The sequence below is a fragment of the Phocoena sinus genome, chromosome 2 (assembly GCF_008692025.1).
Source record: "Phocoena sinus isolate mPhoSin1 chromosome 2, mPhoSin1.pri, whole genome shotgun sequence".
NCBI classification, from domain to species: domain Eukaryota; kingdom Metazoa; phylum Chordata; class Mammalia; order Artiodactyla; family Phocoenidae; genus Phocoena; species Phocoena sinus.
This window is the reverse complement of record NC_045764.1, coordinates 112845759-112873026: the sequence shown is the minus strand read 5'-3', so window position 1 is coordinate 112873026 and position 27268 is coordinate 112845759. Positions and strand designations below refer to the sequence as shown.

The following is a 27268-nucleotide window of genomic DNA, read 5'->3' as shown; positions in this document are numbered from 1 at the left end:
TATGCAGGGGACGCGGGTTCGTGCCCCGGTCCGGGAAGATCCCACATGCCACGCAGCGGCTGGGCCCGTGAGCCATGGCCGCTGAGCCTGCACGTCCGGAGCCTGTGCTCCGCAATGGGAGAGGCCACAATAGTGAGAGGCCAGCGTACCGCAAAAAAAAAAAAAAAAAAAAAAAAAAGAAGAGAAATGGAGTACTGGGGAGGTTAAGCTGGGATGTAGGGAGACCTAAAAAAAGGTAAAAAGATGAGGTGAATCTTTTTTTATTTTTATTGGAGTATAATTGCTTTACGATGCTGTGCTAGCTTCTGCTGTAGAGTGAAGTGAATCAGCCGTACACATACCTATATCCCCTCCCTCTCGGATCTCCCTCCCACCCCCTGCCCACCCGTCCCACCCATCTAGGTCATCACAGAGCACCGAGCTGAGCTTCCTGTGCTTTATAGCAGGTTTCCACTAGCTATCTGTTTTACGCATGGTGGTATATATACGTCAATCCTAATCTCCCAATTCGTCCCACCTTCCCCTTCCCCGTCATAGGCAGGTTTATTTTATGTCTCTGTCAGACTCTGTGTTTCTGGATGCAGTCATTTCATTAAGCCTACTAAATACCTTGAGCAAGAACTATCTAAGTGGTGAGGCATAGGTATACAAAAGCTAGTGTTCTATAAAATCGGGACTATATAAAGGAGCCTAGACAAACGTCATGTGTTCAGCTGTTCTGTGGATCGTCAGAAATCCTGGTACTTTGTTGTGAAAACATTACAGATTCTCCCAGGTAGCAGTCACCGTTGAGTGTCCTCTGAACAGCTATTCCGCCCCTTCTTCCTGGGGAATAGAACTCCCATTTGGGGCTTTATGTGTGGTGGTCTTCCCCCAAGTCTCAGGAGGGATAAATGTTTGTTTAAACCAGCCACAGTAATTCCCTCCAGCGTGTGGCTGAGGCTGGGACATTTGATGAAATGCTGGACAATGAGACTTTCCTGGAGGGCCTGTGGGAATATTTTCTTTTCTTTCAAAAAATGAACACAAAGTAGCAACTGACCCTTTCCTGACTTTGGACGTTGTCCTGTGAGGAACCGATCATTGGCTGTGCTACAGCTGTCTTTTGATCATGAAGAGAAAGTGAAGACGATTACAGAGGAAGTTGAAGTCATTTTTACTTGGGTTTTCTGTTACTTGTAATCAGGTGGGTTCTGGCTAATGTGTCTCCCCCAAGATTTGAGGAGGCCAGAGAGGGGGTGGGAATTCTTCAAGAGCTTCAAATAACCTGCTCTTTAGTTAACCCTATATTAATGGAAAAACACTGTATGCTAAACACATACACAAATTAAATCCTATGCTGCTCATTTGTGTTTAAAAAAAAGTTTGAGGGCTTTTTTTTTTTTTTTTGAGATATGCAGGGTGTCATTAAATCAACATTTTAAAGAAAGTGTTTTTTAGAAAAACGATGTCATCTTGTTCTTCATTTTGTATAAAGTACAAGAAGTACTGGAATTGATTTTATTTAGGTTAATTGATTTCTGTGAAAATGGATGATTTAGAAGTACTGTTTCGTTTTCTTGATCATGCTTTATGAGAGCAATGGGTTAGTTACTCTCAAGTATCAGGTGTTTCTGTTATGAAAATAAAAGCAGCTACTAACTGAAATAGTAATAAGGAAAAGCCCAAGAATCCATGTTAGAATTGCATTAGAATATATCAGTCAAGGGCTTCCCTGGTGGTGCAGTGGTTGAGAGTCGGCCTGCCGATGCAGGGGACACGGGTTCGTGCCCCGGTCTGGGAAGATCTGACATGCCGCGCAGCGGCTGGGGCCGTGAGCCATGGCCGCTGAGCCTGCGCGTCCGGAGCCTGTTGCTCTGCAACGGGAGAGGCCACAACAGTGAGAGGTCCGCGTACCGCAAAAAAAAAAAAAAAAGAATGTATCAGTCAAATCAAAGATCTGGCTTTCTCTCTGAGCAGAGAGAAAAGATCATGTGCTACGTTTTGCGTCTTTTCGTGTGCTCTTCAAAGCTTGGGATGCCCTCAACACCTACCCGACGCCCACCCCCATCATATCTCCTGCCACCATCTTCTTTCAATGTCCAGGGAAAACGTGCCTCCTGGAACTTCTTATCCTTCCTTGGTGGCCCCCACCTCTGGGGCTTCTTTGTTTTGTTTACACATCGTGATAGTCCTCATTTTCTGCCACCTTTTCAAAACTGGCTGTTTTTATGTTGTCCTCTCTACCAGTATGTAAGCTGCTTGAAGGTAGAGACCATGACTTAGTTAGTTTTTAAATTTATTTAATTTTTTTTTTTGTGGTACGTGGGCCTCTCACTGTCGTGGCCTCTCCCGCTGCGGAGCACAGGCTCCGGACGCGTAGGCTCAGCGGCCATGGCTCACGGGCCCAGCCGCTCCGCGGCATGTGGGATCCTCCCGGACTGGGGCACGAACCCGTGTCCCCTGCATCGGCAGGCGGACTCTCAACCACTGCACCACCAGGGAAGCCCGACTTAGTTATTTTTTAAACTTTATAGCAATGCTGTGAAGCTTGTATGTAGTAAGTACTCACAAATGTTAGTTGACCTTGAACAGGGAAAATATGACTGTTCCTAGTCACACGTGCAGCCAAGTACATGGAAAAACATTAACCTGGGGAAAAACTAAAGACCTCCTTTTGCTTGCAAGTTGACTACTACTGCTTAATATTAACTTTCTCCACTGCAATTTAAAACTTTACATCTTTGTAAAGAAGTCGATCTCTTTACCAAGTAATCACACTCGTTTCATTTGAACACTGATTGAGATGCCCTCAGAGCCACTTGACTATTCATATTTTACTACTATTAATAAAATTCATTCAATTGGAGGGGGGTAAATGAAGTCCTTAAGATCATTAGCGATCTGTATTTACTTTTACTCCATGTAAAATAATGCCTTCTAAATACCAGCGTAGTCAGGACTTCTCAAACTTTTACATGAATGCGAGTCAGCTAGGGATCTTGTTAATTGCAGATTTGGATTCAGTAAACCTGGGGGTTGGCCTGAAATTCTGCAGTTCTAGTATGTAGTGGAGCAGGGATACTCAGCTGGTAGGTGGGTCCTTGCTGGCCTCTGTTCTCTGTGTTTGCCTGACCTTGGACTTAAAAAGCTAAAATCAGCACTTGCTGAAAAAGAAAAAAAGATGTAAGGTAATAATACTAACTCACTCCTGGGAACTTCCTTTCAGTCCAGTGGTTAGGACTCCGAGCTTCCACTGCAGAGCACACGGGTTCGATCCCTGGTCTGGGAACTGAGATCCTGCATGCCGCACGGCACGGCCAAAACCAAAACCAAAACCAAAACCGAAAAATACCTAATTCACTCCTGCATAAAAACCTGACTTTATTTTGTCTCCATTTGACAGTCTTTTTAGTCAGTGGACAGGCACATGATGTAGGCTGACCTGACTTCTGAAAAAAAGTCAGACACGGAAGCTATTAAATGCATCTCCTTTCATGTGAATTTTCATAATCATATGGAAGAAGAGGAAAAACTCATTTGCTCTGGGGGGAAAATGTCCAGCCAATGATCAGGTGGCAGCTCGATCCCTGAAGACCCTGCGCTGGAAAAAGCTAAGATCAGGAAATAGAAAAAGTCCCCTGTGCCATCTGCATTTGGTCCAGCCATCAAACTTCACACCTTCCCTTGTTCCTTCACTCGCTGCTTCCTTTACTGCATGCGATGGCTGCATACCCGAATCAACAATTACATTCCCCCTTTGTTTTTGTGGCAGATGACAAATGCATGGAGGACATCTTGTGTTTCCTAGGCAGGCAGGGCACTTACTTTGATTGATGCTCGGTTGTGGAAAAAAATGAGCAGGGAAGGAATTACAATGGAGGGCCTGCAGACTGGAAGGGGATATACTAATTAGTCCTGCATTAAGCAGTCGGCTTGCATTTGGTGATGAGACGCCTTCAGGAGGGAAGTGTAGGGGTTATTGGTGCAAAACAGCGTGGAATGCATTATGCCAGGTAGCAGTGGATTCATTTTGTTAGGATGTATAGAATTTTGTAATTAAGAAAGAAACAGGCTACTGTGTTCTTTTTTAACAGCTCCCCAATATATTGGGTAGGCCGTGCTTTTTAACTCTAATGATCTCATAGACAAACTGAAAAGTCCTCCTCTCTTTCTGAAATAAATCTTCCAGAGTTTTCCTCATCCTGGATCCAGTTCTAGGAAGGGAAAACTGCCACCACTTCTATGCTTGCTGGCTCTTTCTTTCTAAAGCTCCACTGCTCCAGAGCCCGAGTCTTGACCCTTGCTGCGGGGACACAATGTAATAAAGAGAAAGGAAGTTTTCCCTCAGGCCACTCTTTCCAGGTTTTAGAGAGTCCTTGCTGATGTGACCTGGGAAGAACCCTAAGGATATCTCAAGGCAAATTCAGCATCTTCCATAGACAGGGGTGAAAGCAAAATGCAAAGCGTGTTCCTCTGGTTAGCATGTGTGGTTTGCCCTTCTATTTTCTGGGCTATAGGCAGAGGCAAAGCAGTACATGGTGAGGCGTTCTCATGATTCAGGAGTGACACAGATGCTCTAGGTAACGGGAGTGTGTGACTCCAGGGAGATGTGACTGGTCATCTTGAGGTCAATACATCCTGAGCAATGGAGAACTGGAGGGTGATAAGAAAAGGTGCTCAAATAATTGCTAATATGGGTGATTTAAAATTCAAACCTTGAAATGTTGATTTGCTCAATTTGGCCTGAAGAATCAATGAAATTGGGTTCAGTGACTCCAGTGAGGTGGCTTAGAGAAAAAAAAAAAAAAAAATCACACAGGTCTTTGGTCACAGTATGATAGAAGAGGACCTAAACTCCCTTGAGATCCCAGTGTAATTTCACTAACTCACCGTGTTGGTATAGATAATGATTCCTAGTGATTCTTTGTGTTGAAACCCAGTGAACTCTCAGGCGTCTCATGTTAACCTAGTGGGTGAGTAAATGGTCCAAAGTTTTTGGTTCAATTTATCAGAGTTGTCACATCCTGGTGCAGCTGAGATCCCCTTTTACTTTTCTTATTCTAGAAACAAGTTCATCTATGGATTTACAGATGCCTAGGCTAGCAAAATAGATCTAAGTGATAAAGATAGCATTGTGAGTTATCAGAGGCTGTCGAGTCTTTTTATTTCTTTAAGTTTTATCCATAAACTGGAGCATAAGACACATCTCAAAATATCAGAAATACGATCAGATGACTACAACCTGCCTTTCACGGACAGAACCAGGAATTGTGCCAATAGCTCTAGGAAGAAAAGCTAAATAGTTAATGTGGTTTATTTTTTAACCATCCCTTTGTTTTAGAATTCTATCTTATTCTTGAGCTGATTCCATGTCACCATGACCTTCTCCTGCCAAGAAGGCACAGTTAAGGCATCCTTCAGTAATAGCCTAGGGCTTTGGACAAACAAGATGCTGTGCTGGCTTTCTGCCTTTTTTTTTTTCAATGTTTACACAACCAAGACTTATTACATGCTCTGTCATTTTGTTACTGGGCTGGCTTTGGTCTGAGAATTAGGTAAACATCAGACATTCCATCACATAATTTTAGACTCAATCTTACTTTATAATGATGTTAATGTTTACTATACAAAGCAAGATGCATTTGTATATTTTAGCATTTTATTTCAGTCACAGAATGCAAAACCTGACATTGGCATCAGTTTGATGTGTGTGTGTGTGTGTGTGTGTGTGTGTGTGTGTGTGTGTGATTGAAGATATTAAGCGCTACAAGAATGCTGAAATTTCAATCTGATTAGGATCAAAATTCTTCAGGATCAAAACACTCCTTTTCCTCCCCCTACAGTTTTACTAATTGTGTGCTACTTGACATTGTGGAGTTATTCCACAGCGTGATAGCTAAATATGTGAAGTATATTTTACTGTGCTGAATTATCAGCTCATTCTATTTGTTTTTCATGTGTTTAAGGTTATTAAAAGAACTTAAAATTAGAAGTCATGTGTATGAGTTGAAAGACGGAACTCAGTCATTGTTAGCAGATGAAATCGTAAAGCGATAGCCAGCATGTCAATATCAAGTAGTGAAAAAAAAAAAATCACAGAATTTGAAAGCATACCTTCTCTGTTCATTAGTTGGCAAGATACCAGAAAAATTAGGATACTAGCACAATAGTGAATGGCGGTCGGATTTGTTTATTTTCAGCACTCTCAAATTACTCCAGGTACTGAAAACGAGATAAAAGTAGATCGGAAAGAATGGCATCAAATGTATTTGTTGGAGACCTTGCTTTATGGGAAGAAATGAACTGCCCTGGCTCGCTGTTCCCGAGGAATTGTATTTCTTCAAGCTGTAAATCAAATCCCAGAGGGATAGCATGATGTTTTCCAAATAATAACAGAGGATGACAAAGTTCCTTTTTGTCAGCATCAGGTTTCTGAATTTAGACCTCGATTAAGATTCCAGAATGAAAAAGCGCCCCCCGCCCCCCCCCCCCCCACCACATGGTCTACGACTGTGTCTTACAGACAATATATTCATTTTCAAAGTCTGGATCTCTGGCATATCCGCATCCCAAAATATATTCATAGCTTCCTCCAAAGATCCTGATTTTTCTCCATTTTCTCTAAATTCCCAGCTACAAAGAACCTGATGTGTCTTTTCAGGAAACACCATCATTCCTTCCCCCAATTAATTGAAGAGCCATCTGCTTCTGTGATACCCGACATCCATTCGTTCTTAGCAACAAGTGTGTTCCCTAAATCGCTGGGGGGCCATACCAAGGCATGCACTCTGGGTTGGGAGTAGAATCTGCCAAAGCAGCCTCACAGGCAGGCTTTTTTCCCCCAGAGACACAGTATATACAGAATTTGACACTGACCTTGCTCCCTTGTCAGTGTTGCTAATTCAGGGTTCAAAACACAGTACAAGGGACTTCTCTGGTGGCGCAGCGGTTAAGAATCCACCTGCCAATGCAGGGGACACGGGTTCGACCCCTGATCTGGGAAGATCCCGCGTGCCGCGGAGCAACTAAGCCCGTGCACCACAACCACTGAGCCCGCCCGCCACAACTACCGAAGCCTGCGTGCCTAGAGCCCATGCTCTGCAACAAGAGAAGCCACTGCTCGCCGCAACTAGAGAGAGCCCACAAGCAGCAATGAGGACCCAACACGCCATAAGTAAACAAACAAATAAAAAACACAGTACAAGATGCTCACAGTTTGAGACTTCGGCTAGCTTAGTGTCTCTCCATTACGCTTCTGAAGATCTGAGTTTGAAATGATTAAACGACTGCAAAGTGCGGGAAAGAGCTGAAACAGCTCTCCTCAACCGTGGCCAGAAAGGGAAGAAGAAGTTAATACAGAGGCCACCTGGCTGGTTTTACTACATAAAACCTTCTGCTTCAAGCTGTACCATCTCCTTTGTGTTCCCTTGCATGTATTTAAAAGTGGAGTTCAGAACTGGCTTTAGAACCTTCTAGGACTATAGATGGCAGGGCCCTCATTTTCTAGGAAGAGTCTACTGAATGGTCATAAAAAGAATCTTTTGTTGGAATAGGGCAGCCCTTTCCTAAGAGGTCCACCAGACCAGTGCCTCTTGCCTGATGGAATTGTCAGATCCCTTGCACACATAGTGAAAACAGCCCTGCTGAGTTTGATGAGGGAAGAGTGCATGAGGACGCTGGTGTGTGAGTTACTGCTTGGACCCAGTTGGAACACTGCTGGTCCTGCTTTGCTTAGATGCCACAAAAGGTGCCTCGGAGGTGAGCCTGCTGGCCAGGAGCTGGGAACCAGACTCAAAGAGCTGAGATGAGTTTCTCCCTTCCAAGAGTCGGGAGATGGAGGTACCTGCCCCTCTATATAACCCTCTTTCCGGAAATACAGTGAAAAGTCAGCGCCATTGAGAGCTGCCGTATCCACATGAGGCACTCTGCCCCTGTCCCCGGGCTCCCCCCTCATCCCAGTTTTGCTGCTAGTCAAGTAGGAATTTTTATGCGGCTCTGGCCTAGTTGAACTTGTCTTCTCCCATGTCTGTTTTGAAACTGAGACCACAGATTTCACAGTGGAATTTGCTCTCTAGAAAATGAAAGGGTCAAAAAGGCACTTAAGACAAAGATTCCCCCATCACTTCGTGGGAGAGAGAGCACAAGAGACCACGAAATCCCGGGTGAGCGCCTGCAGATCCAGCAATTTCTCTGGGCCCGGAGGTCCAGCTTTCAATCTAATCCCAACAAAAGTTGGAGCGATTTATGTCTCACTTTTTCTCAATGCGCGCTGACAGGCATCTCAAATGTACAGGAGATGTGAAGGGAGAAATTGGCATGGAAACCAAAAGGGCATCTGAGACTGTTGACTCCAGCTGGGATCAGCTGTCCCCGTGCGTAGGAGGTACTTACAGTCCAGGTGACTGTGCCTGATGCCCTCGACGTCTTCAGCGTGGATGAAGTGGTAGCATCTTTTCCCTACAATGTCTACAGGAGTCAGATCCATATAATCACTAATCCTACAAAGAGAAGAACACAGGCTGGAAATCAGAAGGGAGGGGAAATAGAGAAACTGTTAAATGACTTAGAAACAAATATACTGACAATTTTCATTATACCAGGGTACCTGTGAGGACTTGGCACTGAGGGAAAACCTTTTTTAGATAAAATTATTTCCTTTAACATATGAACAGTCTTTTTCTAAAGTAGGAACTGTGCTAGATCAAGCAATTGTGTTGAAATAATTAGATAGGTTTTTCTTTTCTTTTTTTAGTATCAGAATACACAATTGAGACAACATAATTCTATGAAATTATTGAGAATCAGTAACAATGCGAGATCCTCATTAGAGGCCAAGATAATTCAAGGTTACATAATAAAATAAAAACATGTTATGTTTATACCAAATGATTAGAGACACCTTTCATTTAAACAGATTGGTCTTCTATTGGGTATTTCCATGAAAAAGGGCTTCGACTGCTTCTTGGCACAAAGTCCAAATTGGCATTTCAAGGGATATAATTTAAATGCTGAGACATACAGATGCCTGGGGGTATTATCTTTTCTCGTCTGAGTCATTTGGGAGCTCGGCTTTCACTCCGGCCCCTTTTAACTGGGACTTTGTGGTGGGTTCCACACGGAAACTTTTAAACCATTCTGGCAGCTCTGCCAGCCTTGTGCTCGACCGTACGTGTGTGTGTAAGCTTCTGTCACTGTCCAGCCGGCAATGTCCTCAGGCAGGAGCACAGAAAAAGAACAAAAACTGGAAAAAAAACGTTGGGGGAATCTGCCTGGTTTACACGAACACGCCAAAAGGCGGCTTCTCTTCCTCCCTGTCCAGGTTCAGATTCATTTTGGTCCATCCCAAAGAGAATTTATCTTTTGTTTAATTGATTCCCTTTACTGCCCCTGTTCTTTTCATGGTTTCTGACTTATCAAATACGAAGTGAATCTTTAGCTACGGCACCTTTAAGAAACCCATGAGATTGCTGCTGGGGAGTGAAATCTAACCCCTAAAGGCAAGGAAATAAGAAACCAAACCAGACCAAAATGATATGGAAAGTAATGAAAATACACGACCCAGTGAGCGAATTGCTCAACATCTAGCAATTTAAATCATATTTTGGGCCAAACTAGAATTCTTGGAGTGTTTTCTCAGGATTCCATGGTTTTCTGGTACAAAACAGATTAGTTGGTGTTTTCCTAAAACCGTTAAATGCTTTCCAAGCACAGTTTATACCCCCTTTCTGCAAACGAGGGAATCAGGATGTCATTAAAGGCCTTCGTTGGTGTTTCTGGAATTTGCCCGCTCCTCTGAAAGCATCAGATGTGGGCTTTGCCCAAGGCTGTCCTAGGGATCTGCAGAGTCAAGGAGCAGACTCTATTTTCTAGTTAGCAGATCCCTAATTCAACTATAAACCCTGGGAAAAAGGCACTCCATTCTTTTAGGGAAGACAGTTCTTTATTTTTTAATTGAATGAAATCCTTCAAAACAGTGGAAGCACTTTTGTACTCTCAGAGCCTGTTACCGTGGTGCATGTGACCAGCTCAGTGTTCAAAGACCTCTTAATATATGTGTAGAATGCTCTACACCAGTCTGATGACCTGTATCAGGATCAGAAGCCTGATGGCATCTTGTACGCCGAGCCTCAGTTTCCTTATCTGTAAAACAACTTCAGAGGCTGGTGAGGGGATTAATGAATGAAATGACATGAATGTAGCACAGTGCTTGACACACAGGTATGCTGTTCCCTCAGATTCAATATGCAATTGCCTTTAACGGGGATCCTTTTTAATAATTACTGTCATCTTCAGTGGAGGAATAATGCTGTATTGTACTGGCTAATAAGGGGTTGTGGAAGAAACATTTTTTAATGGGAAGAAAAAAGCATAAAGTGGGTCACAGAAAGTGATCTCAATTACTAGAGTGGCACCATAAGGCACTCAAGTCCATGGAGTGCATCAAAAGAATTAATCAACCTGTGATAACAGGAATGAGAATTAGATGATGGCTTGGGGACGGGACAGTCACTGGGAGTTACGTAAATAAGATGAGGCTTCGTCTTTTTTTGCGGGGATTGGTGGTTGTGAATCTAAATCGAGGGACCCGACGTATGTTCCCAAAGACGCAAAGCCATACTCCATCCCCTGGCTGTCTACCTGCCTCCCTGGGTGTCCAACATTCTAACTTTTAAATCAGAGAAGAGACCGCTTTGTGGGCTGTAGTTGTGTTCTTTCATGGCTGCATGTGTATGAAAGCTCCACCTCAGCGGTTATTCCGATTCGTTACCATTTAGCCTGACTTCTGAAGAAAAATTAGAGACAAGGAATGCGGGGGGATCCCACAGGAGGCATGGTTTTTGAATATGGCAGATTGGGGTTCAAATCTTGGCCTCAGTCAAGGCACTTGACCTTTCTCTCTAAGCTGAAACTGCGTGGGGCCAATGGACACGGGGCAACACCGACCTCACAAAACCGTCCTCAAGCTTCAGTGACATAGTGCGTCTAATGCACTTCGCATATGGCTGAGGGTGTAGCAAGTGTTCAATAAACGTTACCTCTCTTTATTATTCCTGGCCAACTCTAGCTACTCATTCTGGCAAACTCATCTTTCCTGATTCTCTGTGGCCATGGCAGAATACCTTAGACACGGCCAAGTATACAGTCATGATGAGAAAATTTTAATAAATACCCCCAGAACTTGGAAAAGAGATTGAGGTACTCATTAAATAATAGTGACAGGTTCATGATATCTTCTACCCCCCTGAACACTGAAAAGCTCAGGGCAGGTACTCTTTTCCCATGGTGAATTCTTTCCTCTGAATCAAAGCTTGACCGGAAAGGGGAGGCATTTCTAACTTGATCTCAACATCTTTAGCGCTTCCTCATGGACTGAATGCAGGCGCTGTCTGTCTTCCTCTTGGCTGGGCCCTGAAGAGGTCAATTTCCTAAGCCACTTGACCATTCCTCTCTTTTGTCCCCACCCCGCCACCCCGCCACCCCGCCCCGAAGGCAATCACAGGACTCAGCAAACACGTGCTACCTTCATGCCTGACGATAATCTGAGCCACAAAAGGGTCCCCACAAATTAATCCGGTAATTCTCCCCGTGGCACCAGGGTGGACGGCGTCGCCAAGCTTCCTTGCCACAGCCGACGCGTGTCCACCTCCCCTCCCCCCATCGCCCCCCCGCCGCCCCCCGTGATTCTCTCTTCTTCAATTCAGTCTGATGATGGGCTGGTGACTTCTGGGTGAAAGGTCTGAAGGGGCACTGTCCCATTTCCTTGTCCCTTGCTTTGTGCTTAATGGAAAAGTGAACTTTTTAACCAGAGGCTGAAAAGTCCTTTTAGAAGAGCTCAGTCTGCCAAGTCATACATATGATGACTCATCTTTCTTTAATTTATCACAGTGAAATCCTCAGCATTACAAAGCGTCATTGAATAGTTTTACAAATTTCTTTTTTGTCTTTTTTCCTCTGGGGGCCTCAAATTCTCATTTGTCCTCTACAGGTTTTGTGGACTGAATGTTTGTGCACCCCCTAAATTCGTATAGTGAAATTCTTACCCTCCATGTGATGGCATTTGGAGGTGGGGCCTTTGGGAGGTAATTAGGTTTAGATGAGGTCAGAAGGATGGAGCCCCCCATGATGGGATTAGTGTCCTTATAGGAAGAGGAAGATCAGAGCTTTCTCTCCCCTATATGAGGACACAGCAAGAAGGCAGCCCTCTGCAAGCCAGGAAGAGCGTGCCCCCTCAGGAACCTCAGCAGCCTGTACCTTGATCTTGGACTTGCCAGCCTCCAGAACTGTGAGAAATAAATGTCTGTTGTTTGAGCTACTAGTCTATGGTAATTTGTCCCAGCAGCCTGAGCTGACTAGGACAAGGTGCTCAATGCCTCTGTGAACACTGACCGTCATGAGGCTGGGTCCTTGAGGAAGTGGGTCTGGCTGAGACATCAGTAGATACCTCTTACTGCATCGTTTTGCCAAGAAATGTCTCAGCCCACCTCTCTCCCTGGGTTCTCGGCCAAAATGGGTCTTAGTTATAGCATATGGATGCCTGGGAATCCTAATTCCATTCCATTGTTGTCCCTAATGTAAATCACGGCAGCGATGTAAATTTCAAATAAAAAGCATGGTTGGTGTCAGTCCAAGCAGCCATTAAAAGTAAGATCGGGGGCTTCCCTGGTGGCGCAGTGATTGAGAGTCCGCCTGCCGATGCAGGGGACACGGGTTCGTGCCCCGGTCCAAGAAGATCCCACATGCTTGCGTACAGCAAAAAAAAAAAAAAAAAAAAAAAAAAAAAAAGTAAGATCAGGATTTATAATGAGCCTTATTGGGAGAGTAAAATCCTTCAGACTGCTGAAAACACTGGCCCTTACCAATGCGCAACATACAACAGGACAAATGAAAACAAAAACGAAGTACCTATTTTCACAGTAAATGATATTGAGGTCCATATTTACTCGAGTGACGAACATATGGCAGTCAATTCTGACTTCATTGATCGTAGGCGGAGGCAAGGCATGAGCCACAACCACGAGACCCATGATTTGGCTGGGGACGGTCCTCCCGTGGGACAGCGACACCCTTAGTCGTAGCCGGCCCGTTATGTGAATCACCTGTAATAGAACGTTAATACAGGACATAGTCAAATTTACATCTGGGCTGTAACAGTACTTCTTTCGAGAAATGCAAAATTGCATCTGGAATAACCAATGTTAGCTTGTATCTTGTGTAATCATAAGGGCTGTCAAAGTGCCCTCAATGTCCTCGAGGCAAGAGACAAAAGAGAAATAATATTATACTCTGAGCATTTCTCAAGGCAGCATTATTACTATGCTATTGCTATTTTTCAGGACTTTTTTTCTTTTCACATTTAGAGGAAGTTCATAACCAGATAAAAGGACAAGAAAGTTGAGCCCTGAGCTGCAAAAAGAAACGTTTGCATTATCAGCCCTTATTAATGGATGATGTCTGTCTCCAAATCTGTACTGAGTGGGATTCCATGGACATCTCCTTTCAGAAGTGTGGCTCAGAGCTTTCCTTCATTTGCAAAAAATGCCAGACTCCAATGATTAAAAAACTCAGTGACAGTGAAATGAACGTGTCCTTCTGAGCATAGAGATCCCACGTTAGGCAGTGCTAAGTTACCCGTACACGTAACACCATGCTTTCTCACGGCGCCGTCTGGGACTGAAGGTTAGAGGACCTTGGAGTATGATTTGTTCCCTAAGCTCATACACCACAGTGCGGTCAGGAAGCCTTGCACCATTCTGGTGGCGGCTCAGACGTACTTGCTCAGAAACGGGAGGGACAACGTTGGGCTGTGATTTTTGGTTTCTTAGCCAAAGTATACCATGGGTAGTCCAGGCCACCCTGAACCAAAGGAAATTGGTTCATCATCCTCACATATGTTAAATAATATTATTTTTATAAAGCCATCTTTGGAAAAAGTTCCTTTGTAAACTGAACATAGGAGAAGAGTCATAGTGTCAGTTTCCTTAAACGATGTTTTGGGAAAATGAAAGCATGAAAGGATGGAAAAAATAAGGATTTGGGTGGCAGTGCTTCCGGATGATAGAAGGCAGGTGTGTATATGTGTGGGGGGTTGGAGACTGTGTGTGTGTGCGTGTGTGTGTGTGTGCGTGTGTGTGTGTACTCTAGCTGTGTTCCTGGGGCCCTGTGACAGTGTGGCAGACCTTCCCAAACCCAGTTGTAGAGGTACTCGCTGCCATTCCCAGTACCTTGGAGCTCAGTTTCGTAGCTGGCTGACTTTCTGTGTTTGGTTGGCCTCTCCAAATGCACCCCTGGGTGCCAAATCATTTTTTGAAATTCTTCTTTTCCCTCCTTGCCAGAAGGAACCAAAGTGGGAAGTGGGTCTCTGGCCTCCCAGGAGCAAGAAGAGCTAGCATCTGCTCTCCTTCCTAGGGGCTTGACTGGTAATTCCTTTTTCACTGTGTTTTTGTTTCCTTTAAGTTACTCAGTTTTCCAAAAGCGAGCCACACTGCTGTCAGTCAGGCAGCAGGATCAAAGCTTACGGAGCCGCCCTTTGGAGTCCTGGCTGTTCTAAATGATATCTCTTCCCTGTCCCCTTTCACGTTTGAGCCCAGAGCTGTGGATCGGGAAACACCAACGAGGAGGATTGTTTAGGTTATTTCAGGAGCAGTTTTTTGACCACCCGCATTGAAGTAGACTAAAATAATACTTAACGCACCTTTGCTTTAAGCTTTGGTCAGACGAGCTACTTTATGAATATTTGAAAATGTTCCTAGAGGCAGGGATACTAAAACATCATCACAGACACACGTTTTTGCACGACCTCATTAACTAATAAAGAAATAGCTAAACGAAATGGGATTAGCTTCAGGAGGGATGTTAACAGTCCCTGGTCCTCCTCCCAGGTAGGCTCACATAGATGCTCATTTATCATTATCTGTCTTCTTTTCTCAGGAACACTCAGCTTCTTGGAAAAACACAGAGCTATAAATGCTCAGGAAAACTCACACCCAGAAATGATACGTTAAATAAATCCCCACTTGGTATTCTCTTCCAAAGCAATCTGAAGGCATCTGGGCTAGCAAACATTTCTGGGAAGGCAGACAGGCTGCTGGGGGAGCTGTGTGCATTCAGATCTACCCTGCCTCTGATCTCCTCCAGCTTTGCCTGTGGCCATCGAGGTGTTGAAGGGGGTCAAAAGTTGGGTTGAGTAGATTTGCCATTTCCTGATTTTGTTCTCCTGGACTCAGCCTCTCTGCATCTCAATTTTCTTTTCTGTGCAATGGGGATAATGACTGTTCTGCAATTACGTTATGAAAATCAAAGGAGGTAATGGTGGTGAACACTTTCCAAATTGTAAAGAAGTCTACAAATTTCATTATAATTCTGATCGCCTGTAAAACTGTCAACTGAATAATATGGGTAAGGACCGATTATTCGCTTAATCTTGACCAAAGGCCAAATAAATTATTATTACTTTAAAGGATCATGACATTTCATATTTGGGAGAAAAATTGGGAGGGTCTATTTTAGGCCATTCTCCTTTTCATTTTTTGGGGTGAGGAGAGAGGCTTTGGAACATTCATTCCCTAACCAGAGTCATCGGGCTTGGAAATGGCAAAAAACAGCCTGGAATCTTGGTTTCTAGGTCGTGTTTGAGCATCATTTCAACTTTGTTATGCTTGTATACATTTTATGTGCGTATTCATATTGAACAAAACATTAGAAGTTTATACCGGATGCCAATTTACTGTGTTAAATAAACTGTATATGAACCTTTGAAAGTATTTCATTTATAGCCAGAAGCCCAGGTTATTTGAAAAGTCTTTGAGAAATTGTACAAACTAAGGAGGAAAAAACCAAAGAAAATTACCAATGCAATAACTTAACAGTTGTCAAGAAATGTCAAAGAACAATCAGAGGGTGTGTTTGTCTGTATGTATATACATCTGGGTGTGAGGGAGGATGGTGCTGAAGAGAAGAAAAGGGATATCTGTTAGGTCCTGTAATTAACTTCGGGGTTTAAATTAAGGTATTTTCCCAAATCTATTTCACAATGCCGACAGTTTTTTTTTCCATTGTGAGAAGTTATGTTCAGATTTTAGAAACATGGCCGAGAGCAGGTAACCAAACACACAGATAGTTGATTTTTTTCACTTTGTATTTGCTTTGAAGGCCTGAGGTGTTGAGGAAAGAGTATTATCAGAAGAGCTGGGCACCGGCACTAGCTCTGGTACTGTGTAGCCATGCAACTATGATGCTCAGAAAATTGAAATGACTTGCTTACTTTCTAGGTCAGCATATTAGAGATTAAAAACCTAGTACAGAGAGAATAAGTACTCTGTAAAAGTGTCTTTTGTTTTCTTAATAGGGTCATTAAAGGGCATTTTATTGGTATTTTAGTTTCTGAAACATATTATGTGCAAGGGACCTTGATAGGTGCCAGGGAGAAAACAAAGGTGGATCAAATGTAAACCTGTCCCCAAAGGGTTTACAGGCTACATAGTGGGAGGAAACATAAACAATTACTTGTAATATCATAATATTGGGAGGGAACACAGTGTCTGATTAAGAAAGTGGTTCTCCATCCTGGTTATGTGACAGAATCTCCTATGAAGTTTTGTTTGCGTAAACATGGATTCCCAGGCTGTATAGTCCAGAGATTCTAATTTGGTAGCACTGGGCTGGGGCCCAAGGTTTGTTTGTTTTTTAGAGCTTCAAAGGTGATATCTACTAGGAGAATGTCTGGCTAACGGATTTGGAGTTCTACTAGCGGTTCCCAACCTTGCTACACGCTGGAATCACCGAGGGTGTCTTTAAAAGTCCCCATGTCCAAGCTGCACCCAACACCAGTTAAATATGGACTTCCAGAATATAGGGCTGCTGAGAGGATTAAGTGAAAACATATAGAAAGGTATATGCCTGATACACAGTATATGCTCAACAAATACTGTTTTCATTAAGTAACAGGTGTGCACCATAAGAAAGAGATAGAATGAGATCTTTGGGAGGTCAGGGTAGGTAGAAAATACTTTTGACCCAATGGATCTGGAAGGCTACATGAAAGTGGCATTAAAATAAATTGCCATGGGCTTCCCTGGTGGCGCAGTGGTTGGGAGTCCGCCTGCCGATGCAGGGGACACGGGTTCGTGCCCCGGTCCGGGAAGATCCCACATGCCGCGGAGCGGCTAGGCCCGTGAGCCATGGCCGCTGAGCCTGTGCGTCCGGAGCCTGTGCTCCGCAACGGGAGAGGCCACAGCAGTGAGAGGCCCGCATACCGCAAAAAAAAAAAAAAAAAAAAAAAAAAAATTGCCATGAGATATAATCATAGAATGGTGAAAGGGGTTCCAGATACAGAAAAGGGCTGGAATAGAAAAGAAAAGATAAACAAATCTAAAAGAGAACCTACTGGAGACACCCAGGGCTCCAGGAGCATTTCAGCTGGTGTCAGCAGAAAAGTTAGAGATGGGGCAAATGGCAGGTACAAGCAGTAGAAATTGGTAGTGGGACCTGGAGAGAAGCACCATGATTTTAAGCCTGTGTCATAGGAAGATGACGATGATAGACTAAATGGTACGTGGGAATACAGGAATCACTCACAAAGGGACAAAAAAGATTTCCCTGTGGACGTTTTGTATTTGAGCAGCCTGGGGAAATCCTGGGCAGGGTGTCCTGGGGATAGTTGGAAAAAGGGGTTGGATACTTAAGAGAAGATAGGTGAAGATACGGTTTTGGAAGACTTGGTTCGTTGATTGGTTTGTGCTTCGTTTTGGTGTTTTGGCTGGAGGTGACAGTTAAAACCAAGCAATTCAATGCAATTACCAACAGAGAAAACACAGATGAGAGACTGAACACCAAAGGCATCTCCCCCCCACCCCCGACCCCGACCCCAGCGCTTTGAGTATCTGAAGCCTAAAGCAACTTAGGTGCTTCTCTAAATTGAGTTTCTTTTCATCTATAATGATTAATTTTATTAAAAAGTGAACATTTCTGAAAACTCTAAGCCCCCTTTTTCTCCACCCACAATTCCATTCTGACGTAAATGCCAAACCTGCTGCGTGCTCACCGGCCCCGTGGTAACATCCCAAAGAATGGGATGGCTTCCTTGTAGAGCTAAGCAGGTGAGTGAGAAATGATTTTGAATACAAACATACAGGCCTAAATACTAATAGTATGTCAAGAGCTGTGAAACTATAAAAATAACCTAGTAACTTTAAAGTGAAAGGAACACTGTGGGGTAGAAATAACGTTGAACTGGGAAACAGAACAACTGATTTGATTTCTGTTTCTGGTGATTTTGGCAAGTCATCGAGCTTGACCAGGGCAACACCTCCTAAGATATAAAACGGAGGATAAGAATCAGGTATTCTAAGATACCTAGGGTTCTCGCTAAGTTCTAGAGAGTTCCATGACCTAATGCTCAATAGAGGGGCTTTCACTGTGCTGTAGGGCTACCATAACTCCCACTCCCCTTAACCATGGCAGGGGCAGAAGTTTCAGAGGACAGCTGCAAGTTACTAAATGCAGAGCTTACTTTAAGAATTAATCAATAGGGGTTTATGGGTCACAACCGAGTTGGAACAATGCTTTGGTTTTGGCCAATGTCAGGTGAAAATTGCCTCTGTGTTCTAAAGGTTTGTCTTAGCCTGGTCTTTAATCTACAGGCATTCTTCAAAAGAGATTTCTGAACGAAAAGATTCTTTGCCCCCGAGCTCAATTTTATAGGAGAGCTCAATCCTCACATTTCCTTTCATTGTTCTTGTTTTATCATAAAGAGCCGTGCAAAAATGCTAAAGCCTGTATCTTTCTAAACCCCTTACACAGTACTGCCCAGATACCAGCCACAGAGAATCAGCAATGCAAAGGATTTCTCAGTGGAAATCCCACCATCTTTGATGAAAATGTCCAAATTAGCATCATTTGACAGTCCCACACTGAAGAAATCATTGTTTGACTTTTTTCTTCTCTGACACGATGAGCGGGTGCGCGCGGTGCAGAGACTACATGTCCACGGAGTTTAGGACGAGTGTGGGAGTGTTAACAAGCCATGTTTCTTGGACAGATATCTATTTCTCTTCCTGCCATATGCTCCTTTCCATCGTCTGTTGGTGATAAACACTTAGATGTGCTCCACTAATAACTTCTCATTATAAACAAGCCCATCAGAAAGACCTTGATAGGGCTTCCCTGGTGGCGCAGTGGTTGAGAGTCCGCCTGCCGATGCAGCGGACACGGGTTCGTGCCCCGGTCCGGGAAGATCCCACGTGCCGCGGAGCGGCTGGGCCCGTGAGCCATGGCCGCTGAGCCTGCGCGTCCGGAGCCTGTGCTCTGCAACGGGAGAGGCCGCGACAGTGAGAGGCCCCCGTACCACAAAAAAAAAGGAAGTGTTAAGTATTATGTGCATTATTTTCCACACATAATGTAAAGTACAGAATGGGGCCATGCAAAGAGGGGAACCAAAGATGCTGCAGGCAGGAAAAAAAACTATGATTCCCTGGGTTTAGTGCATCTTCAGAGATTTTTTTCACTTGTCCTTTAGGGGAATCCAAATTTACCTTAAAAATTAGGCTTCCTTCTGGCACTCTGGTCTTTTTTCTTTTATTCCCCTGTAGAAGTCTGGTTCAGCATACAGATCATCAAATCACTAGCTAAGGTGGGAGAGTCAGCTAATTACTTTTAAGTGATGGGGCTGAGGTGTCCCACAACCTGCTGAAAGATAAAGGGTTAGCCGGGTCTTCTGAATCTAAACATCTAGCCTACAGCCTAACAACTTAATCTAAACCAGCGTGAGAATACCAACCTCATGTAAATTACTTCATGCAAATTTTTAGGCAGTGGGTTTTCCTGAATTTAGACTATATCATAGGTAGGAGAATCTTCCCTGACAGGTCCCTCTGTCCCTGTCTGTCTGACTCCTGCCCCCTGGGCCTTTGCGCAAGGCCTGGGGGAAAAACAAAAAAACAACAACACAACAATTTAGCTGAGACCGAGTACTTGTCCATAGATGCAAACACTGTGGAGAAGAGAGCTCACAGCTGAAGGAGGTGCCTGTGGGCCCCGGGAGGGGCGGGAGAACAGCAGAATGCTATCTTCCTTCCCTTTCCAGCATCTCAGATGTTATTTCTAGAAACTGCCTGGATTCTAGTAATCTTCATCGTAATTTACAATGGGACTTTAGCAACTGGGGATAAGAAAAGACAGAGGAGGGATAAGTTGACTTCTCAAGGCAGAGGTGAGATTGAAGGGAGGGGGAGGTTCGGGGGCAATGAGGTCTTCGCAGGGAGCAGGTGAAGATGCAGGCCTCTTCCAGTGCCAAAGGGGATGCAACAGAGGCAAGGTGGTTGTGGAATGTCGTCGTCATCATCAGCTTGGTATGGAGATGGCAATCAACTCAGGAACCACATGGGTGGTGGAAGGCTTTCTGGGAGTTTGTCCCTAAGAATTTCCCTAAGATCAGGGCTCTTCAGAACTGGGCAGGATTCAGCACTTAAGGCTAGAGGACCAGCAAGAACTGGAGAGAGTTTTAGATGGGCTCAACTTAAGGGCAGCTCTGGTAGTGAAGAGAACGGAGGTGAGGCTGGGTACAAGGGAAGTGTCCAGGCCAAAGTTCAGGAAGAGGAACCCTGGCAGAAGCCAATCCTTTTGGGTAAAAGGACGACAACTAGAAAGTGTGAATTCTCAGGGACTCCATTTGGTTTGAATGGAAATGAGGTGAGCCAGGAGGGGGAATGTAATTGGATCACAACCAGTTGGTGTTTGGTCTGATTGCTGAAAAGACTCATTGAAGGTTGGCTCTGGAAGTGGACAGGCCTAAAGCTGTAGATAAGGGCATTCCCGACTCTGGAAGGCAGAGGAAGGAAGGAAGCTAGGGACTAATTTCTCTATTCTCACTGAGCTCCTAAGGTCCTAAAGGCAAAGACTCATGCATAAGCATGAGGACAGGCATTCTTCCTCTTACAGATGGAGTTAACTTGCTCTGTCCTGTACACAGATAACTAAATGGGCCTGGCACATGGGGGAAAATGTATTTTGTTCCTTAATTGGAAAGCCCATGACACCTAATGCTGATATCAAGGATTTGTTTAAAACGGAAAAACCTCTAGGGATAGCGGTTTTTAAATTTGAACATGCACAAGAATCACTTGGAGAGCTTATTAATAATATGGATTCCAAGGTCCTACCCCCCAAACTTTAGATTCTTTAAAGCTAGGAAGGGACCTGGGAATCTGCATGCCACCCAGCATTGCCAGTGCTTTTATGCCAATGGTCAGCACAGCCATCCTTTGAGTCCTGCTTTAAGGGCAGCCCATTCGTTCCATCCAGCCGCAACTTCATCTTTATCTAGAGCTGAACGGATCTAGAGATCTTAAAAAGATGATCCAGAGGCTCATCACAGAATGCCTCCTAAATGAGGAAAGAAAGATGAACATACATTTACAATTAAATCAGGACTGAAAAAAACCCTACTCTGTAGAACACAACCCCTTGTCTTGGTTCTTTTGGAAATGGAGGATCAGAGCATGGTAAGCAGAAACGCTGGGCTGATGTGGGATCGGGTCATGTTTTCTGTGCGCAGGGCTGCCTGAGAGAGGAGCTGGGAGCCCGGGCAAGGCTCCTTTATTTGTGGCTGCTCTGTTGTGCCCCATGCCTCTTGGGGGAGGTGGCACTCTGCCAATCCCACCCCCCACCCCCAGCCCAGCCTGCCCCTGGCTTAGCTCCTGATTAATTCAGGGGAATCCTGGGAGGTTAACCCTTAATTTGATGGCTCCAGTGGGGAGCTTGAGAGATTGGTGGTAATTTATCACCCTTTTTTTTTTAGTGTATAAACATTTTCCAAGCAACAAATAAAAAATTATTTTTAAAATCCACATTTAAAAAACATTAGCTACAGGACTCTATTCTTACATGACTGTATCCTCCAAACATAGCAATTACTTATCCATCTCCTTTAACAAACTTCAAATATGTAACATAAAAAATATAGCTACAATTACAGCCTTAGATTCTCAAAATGTGGCCAGACTCCATACTTGTTGTTTCCTGTTCCCTTTGGAGAAGACAGTCTTTCTTCTACCAGAGATAAGATTTTTATTGGGATAGTTTAACTAAGCTGAAGAGATTTCCTTAACGAGATTATGTAAATGTATGCCAAGGATATAAACCACATTTTCTCAGAGAGTGGAACACTTCAAATATCATTTAATCAAACAGGACCATGGGTAGAAACACCTCCATAAATTGTTAAGGGACGAAGCAAGAAGGCTGAACTATACACATCTGATCAAATTTCGTTTCATTCAGTTACTTTATTAAAGTCTCCTAGAGAAGGACAGAGGGTCATTGTACCTCTGTGGAGGGCAGCGTTTTTATTCCTCTGTCACTTGAGGTAGAAGAGGGGGTATCACCCCTCGCGGCCCCGAGAGGTCCCTTGTGGCTTAGTGCCACTGTCTTGAGGGTAGAGAGGCAGTTCTTCTCAACGTAACAGACTGCAATTGTATCTCCGACAACATTAAAAAGAAAGAAGAAAAGGACTCAGAGCTAGTCTTATGCCAAGTGAGGAAGAGAAACTAAGATATAATTCAGATATTTTCTGTTTTCTATCCTTGCTGAACACCTTCGGTGAATGTGTGTTTTACTTAAATTTCTTGAGTTTAGCAACACGTCTTGTTCTAAGTTAGTCTCCCAAACCTTCGTTTCTCTTGAGTTTGCTAACAGAATTTATATCCACTCTAAACTGCAACAAATGGCCAAAGACAGCTGTGGACTTCACTGGATGCTTCTCTGCGTGAAGACAGCGCTCCGGGGAGCTCTCTGCTCTCCTGAGAAAATGTTAAGGCAGCCCTCCTCTATCCCCTCCACCTGCCCTGAAGGTCTGCAGGAGAATAAATGATTGCATTTTGATGAGAAGGGAAAACCTTCAGAGGAAGAACTCTTAGATATGGGAGTCAGCGACTCCTCTCGTCCTCAGCTGCAGAGGATACAGAATTAAAGACAATTATCCACGTCGATGGGTAGAACAGTCCTTATGGAAGGGCAACTCTGCTGTCTCAGGAGCTGAAATATTTTTTTTAAAGCAGCCATCCCCTTAAAGGGGAAACACACACATATGAATACTTGTATTTCTGATAAGTAAAAAAATTGCAAGCAGACAGATGGGTCATAAATATTGTGAAAAAATTAAAACCCCAATATTCCCCGAATTTAGACGTGAAACTCCGTAAAAGTCAAACCTAAAAATGTTCACTTCTCAGGAGGCCACAGTAGGTATCTGGAACTCTTCAGTGATGCAAGAACAAAGAATTCTCTTAAGCACTTTAGACCCAAACAGGTGCAAGAAACAAAGAATACACAGTACGAGCCAAGGTTCCTCAGCTTTTCTGGCACACTCGGGCAACACGTAGCTCTGTGTTTGCTGCAGCGCCCTCCTTTCTCTGTGTCAGTTTCCTCACTGGGGAAGCGAGTGGGCCTAACTACATAGGGTCTAAGACTCTTCCTTACTGTGGTGTCTGTTAAATCTCGTATGTTTAAACGTGAAGCTTTGACCCATCATCAAAGCCCTAAATCTCTGTAACTTTTCATCTCTATTATCTTGGTTTCCATTCTTTGTGTGGCCTGGATGTTACGGGTTAGCCATTGATTAGCAAAGGACACTTTCTGAAATGTTTCTCAACCTGCCCTCTACATGCTATAGCTAATATTTTATAAGGCGGCTTAATTCAGTCCTAAATGTCATTCTTAATGAGAGTAATTTCTAGGAATGACATAGCCCTCAAAACGTCTTGCTTTATGGAGTGAAGGAATCCACGCCCTGCCAAATCCTCTTTGTGTGCAGTGTCCCAGAAAGACTTCCTGCTGGAGTTGGAGGGGGCCTCGCAGACTACCTAGTGCAACCGCCCACCTTACAGATGTGGAGACTGAGGCCCGGGGAGGTAAAATGTCTTAGCCAAGGACGCAAAGCCAGTGAGTGGCAGACACAGGTAGAAAAGCGAAGTCTCCCCATCTCTTGCCCAGTACCTCTTCCACTGTTCAGCAGTGCATTTCAGAGGATACGTTCCCTTCCACTTTCCTCTTTTGTTTTCCCAAATGTGTTTCTGTCTCTATATAAACAACTCGATCAAACCTTGGATTTTAACCTTCAAAAGACCCCATGGCACTGACATGGGTTATTATCCATTCAGCATATGCAATTCAAAATGCTCATATGACTTTTGTGCGTGTCACCAGCTCATTTGCTGCATTTGGTTTATTCAGCCATGATTAGAGATAGTCATTTACAGTCACACATTTGGGAACTCTTTAACAAGCTTCTAGCAGTTTCCTTTCCAGAGCTGTTTAAATAGATGAGGGTGTGGTATCAGCAGCGACAGCAGTTTCCTCCATCCTACTGATTATCCCTGCTATGCGTATGTCTTTATCAGAACTTCCATTTTGTAGAAAGGCTTTAAAAAAAGAGAAAATAACCCAAAGAGGCACACATCCCAGAGCCAATAAGTCATCATTTCAGGAAGACTGACTAAAAAATTAAAATGGAAACCACCACACTATAACCTGAAAGTTCCCTGAAAGAAAAAAAAAAAAAAAAACAAACCCTCCCTCTTTTCATTTTAAAGAATACTTTTTGAAGTAATTGGCACAAAGACTGTTCTAGTGTAGATTGCTGCAAGTGTGCTCTTGGCAAGAACGTCATAAACACTAGAAAAACTTTAATATGCTCGAGAAGCCAAATACAAACTGACACCAGGAACTCAAGTGTGGGAACAAACAGGAGAAAAAAAGAGAGCATTTCAATTTAATACAAACCTACATACAAAGGGGCCAATTTCTCCGATCCATGGTTTAGCATACAATGCCGCTGTCCTCTGAGTGAATACAGAATAGTTATAAATAAGAAATTAGAATGATCAATTCGAGGGAATTTCTCAAGAGTCCTTTTGATATGTAATAGGGCAACTATGATGCCTGAGAAATCCAGACATCAATGCATTAATGACATCAGGTTGGAATCTATTTAGAAAAGGAGGGTTAAAACTTGAAGAAGCATCTCTTTGGTTTGACCTCTAGAGCAGAGCCTCTGCAGGGAACCTCAAAATGAATAGCTTTACCCCTACCTGTAGCCTTGCTTTCCAGGTCTTTAAAATATAAGTTTGAATACATGTAACACAGGGGGGAAATCATCTAGAAGTGTCTCCTACGTGGCACGAAATGGGAAGAACTGTGGACTTTTGCACTCTGCAGGATACGGGGAGAGTCTTTAATTCTCTTTATACCATCGGATGTAAGACGAGAACTATTAAAAAAAATTTTGTTTTCCTTCCTCAAGTCATCATCTTCTTTGCTATTTTAGGGTAACGATTCAAGAATTTGGAGATTTTCTGCATCTTTCTCCATCCACATTTTAGATTTATCCCTGATTGTGACCAACACTTATTTTACCCTGAAACTGGAAAGATCACTCCATTTTCACAGTCTTGCTAAGTAAGATTTCTCCTGTAACCCCCTGGAGTTCAAACGTGCTATAGTTTTTTTTTTTCTCCCCTTGGGGAACGTTTGAAATCCCCTTTAAAAATAATGCCTGCAGGATATTTTCCCCTAATACCATTTAAAGAAACTTGAAAGCACATGGCTCTGGAAGCGAAGCGCACAGGGTTCTAATGAAGTAATCAGTAACACCGTGCATATGCAGACTTGCACCGGGAGCGTTCATACCCAACCCGTATCATTCTTCTCCATGGAGTAAGGTTCTGCAGAAACTCCTTTCCTCCACGTGCCCTGTAAAGGCTTAGTGAGCCACAGTACTCAAGCAGTGACTTTCAACCTTTGAAGGCTGGAAGGCGGTAGAAAGGCTGTATCAGGATCAGAACGGTCAGTAGCAAAGCAAATCAATCTAGTAGCTTGTAAGGCAACTCGAGACAAATATTCCTCAGTCGTGCAGCCTCGCTTCGTAGTGTGGGAGGAGAAAATAAAATTTCTTTATAGGGTTCTATTTGATGTAGTCCCTAGTAGCTTTGCCATTACCTTGGGTGATTCTCCACACAGCCAGCCAAGACTAAATAAAACAAAAACATGGGATATTAATGCACTTTCCCTGGAACTGGGAAGAGCGTGCTGTCCTCCTGCTGTTTTGCAGTGGATTCTCTAAATCCATCACAATTAACATCCCACTTCTTCAGACACAACCTCATTAGTGCTGAAATATCACATCTTGAGCCATTTCCTTGGGATTTTAGCAAAACAAGTAATGGTTCTTTTGATTATAGGAGTGACTTGTGCTCTCATGACTGCCAAGTAAGTATGCAACTGTTTAAAAGAACCGGAATCAGCACTTGAGTTTTTTATTCCTGCTTTGGTTTGGGCAGACGTCCCCTTCCCCACCACCCCACTCATACATAGCATCTCTTGCTTCATAGCAATGGGAAGGGGAGGAATGAGGTAAACAGTGGGCTGGCAGGTGTCTGAATGACTCAGATTCAAGGGCAGGTACCTTACTCTTTCCTGGTCTATAACTGGTCGGATAAGGCTTCTCAAATGTCCAAACACTCCCGCAGCATTTGATGTACCTCATCCACACTACGTGATTTCATTCATTCCACAAGTACTGCTGAGATTAATCTGTGGCCGGGCACTGTTCTTGGCTCAGGGGATACAGCTATGAAAATGATGCACAGAGAGGGAGTGATGAGATCCGAGAAATGTTTCTGGCTGCCGTAAATGGCTGCTCTGGGGGCCTGAGTGGAAGCAGGAAGACTCCTGCCTACAGGAGGCTCCTGTAGAGGTCCTGGTGGGCGAGATGATGGTAGTCCAGGAGGAAATGATGGGAAGTAGTTGCATTGTGGGCACACTTTGAAGGTAGAGTTGATGGAATTTGCTGATATATTCAATGTGGGGTCTGAGGTCAAGAGCGGACTCAAAGGGTACTCCTAAGCTTTTGCCCAGAGCTCCAGGATGGAGGATGGAGCCACTCACTGGAGTGGAAAGGGCTGGTAGATGGCAAAACATGTTGAGGAGTGGGTTTTGTTTTGGTTCTATTATGATTGAGAAATTGTCAACATTTAAGTGAAGACTCAGTAGGACATAGAAGTTCAGATGCACTTCTTTAGTCTCATTCTTTTCATAGTTAATTCAGAGATCTTCTATATATGCTAAAACATAAATAGTTCCAGAAATTTTATACGTATCTTTTATGATAAATGCTGTTGGCAAAAGAGCAAATTAGTGATGTGCCTCCTCCAATCCCTGGGTTTTCTAGTCCATGTCTGAGAGGATAATGGGGATACATTCTGATAAAACACACTGTTGAGTCAGGACTAAAGAC

General features: G+C 43.7%; 1 protein-coding gene and 1 long non-coding RNA gene across 3 annotated transcripts in view; one reads left to right on the top strand and one right to left on the bottom strand.

Annotated features, from left to right (window-relative positions):
- NPAS3 (neuronal PAS domain protein 3) overlaps positions 1 to 27268 on the bottom strand; it is a 758103-nt gene that overhangs the window by 14197 nt on the left and 716638 nt on the right. Inside the window, exons 7-8 of the mRNA XM_032621122.1 lie at positions 12886 to 13079; positions 8374 to 8480 (exon numbers count right to left, since the gene is read on the bottom strand). Coding sequence (XP_032477013.1) covers positions 8374 to 8480; positions 12886 to 13079 — 301 coding nt within the window. The remainder of the gene's footprint in view (positions 1 to 8373; positions 8481 to 12885; positions 13080 to 27268) is intronic.
- LOC116748358 overlaps positions 1 to 27268 on the top strand; it is a 251025-nt gene that overhangs the window by 91777 nt on the left and 131980 nt on the right. The gene's annotated exons all lie outside the window — the stretch shown is intronic.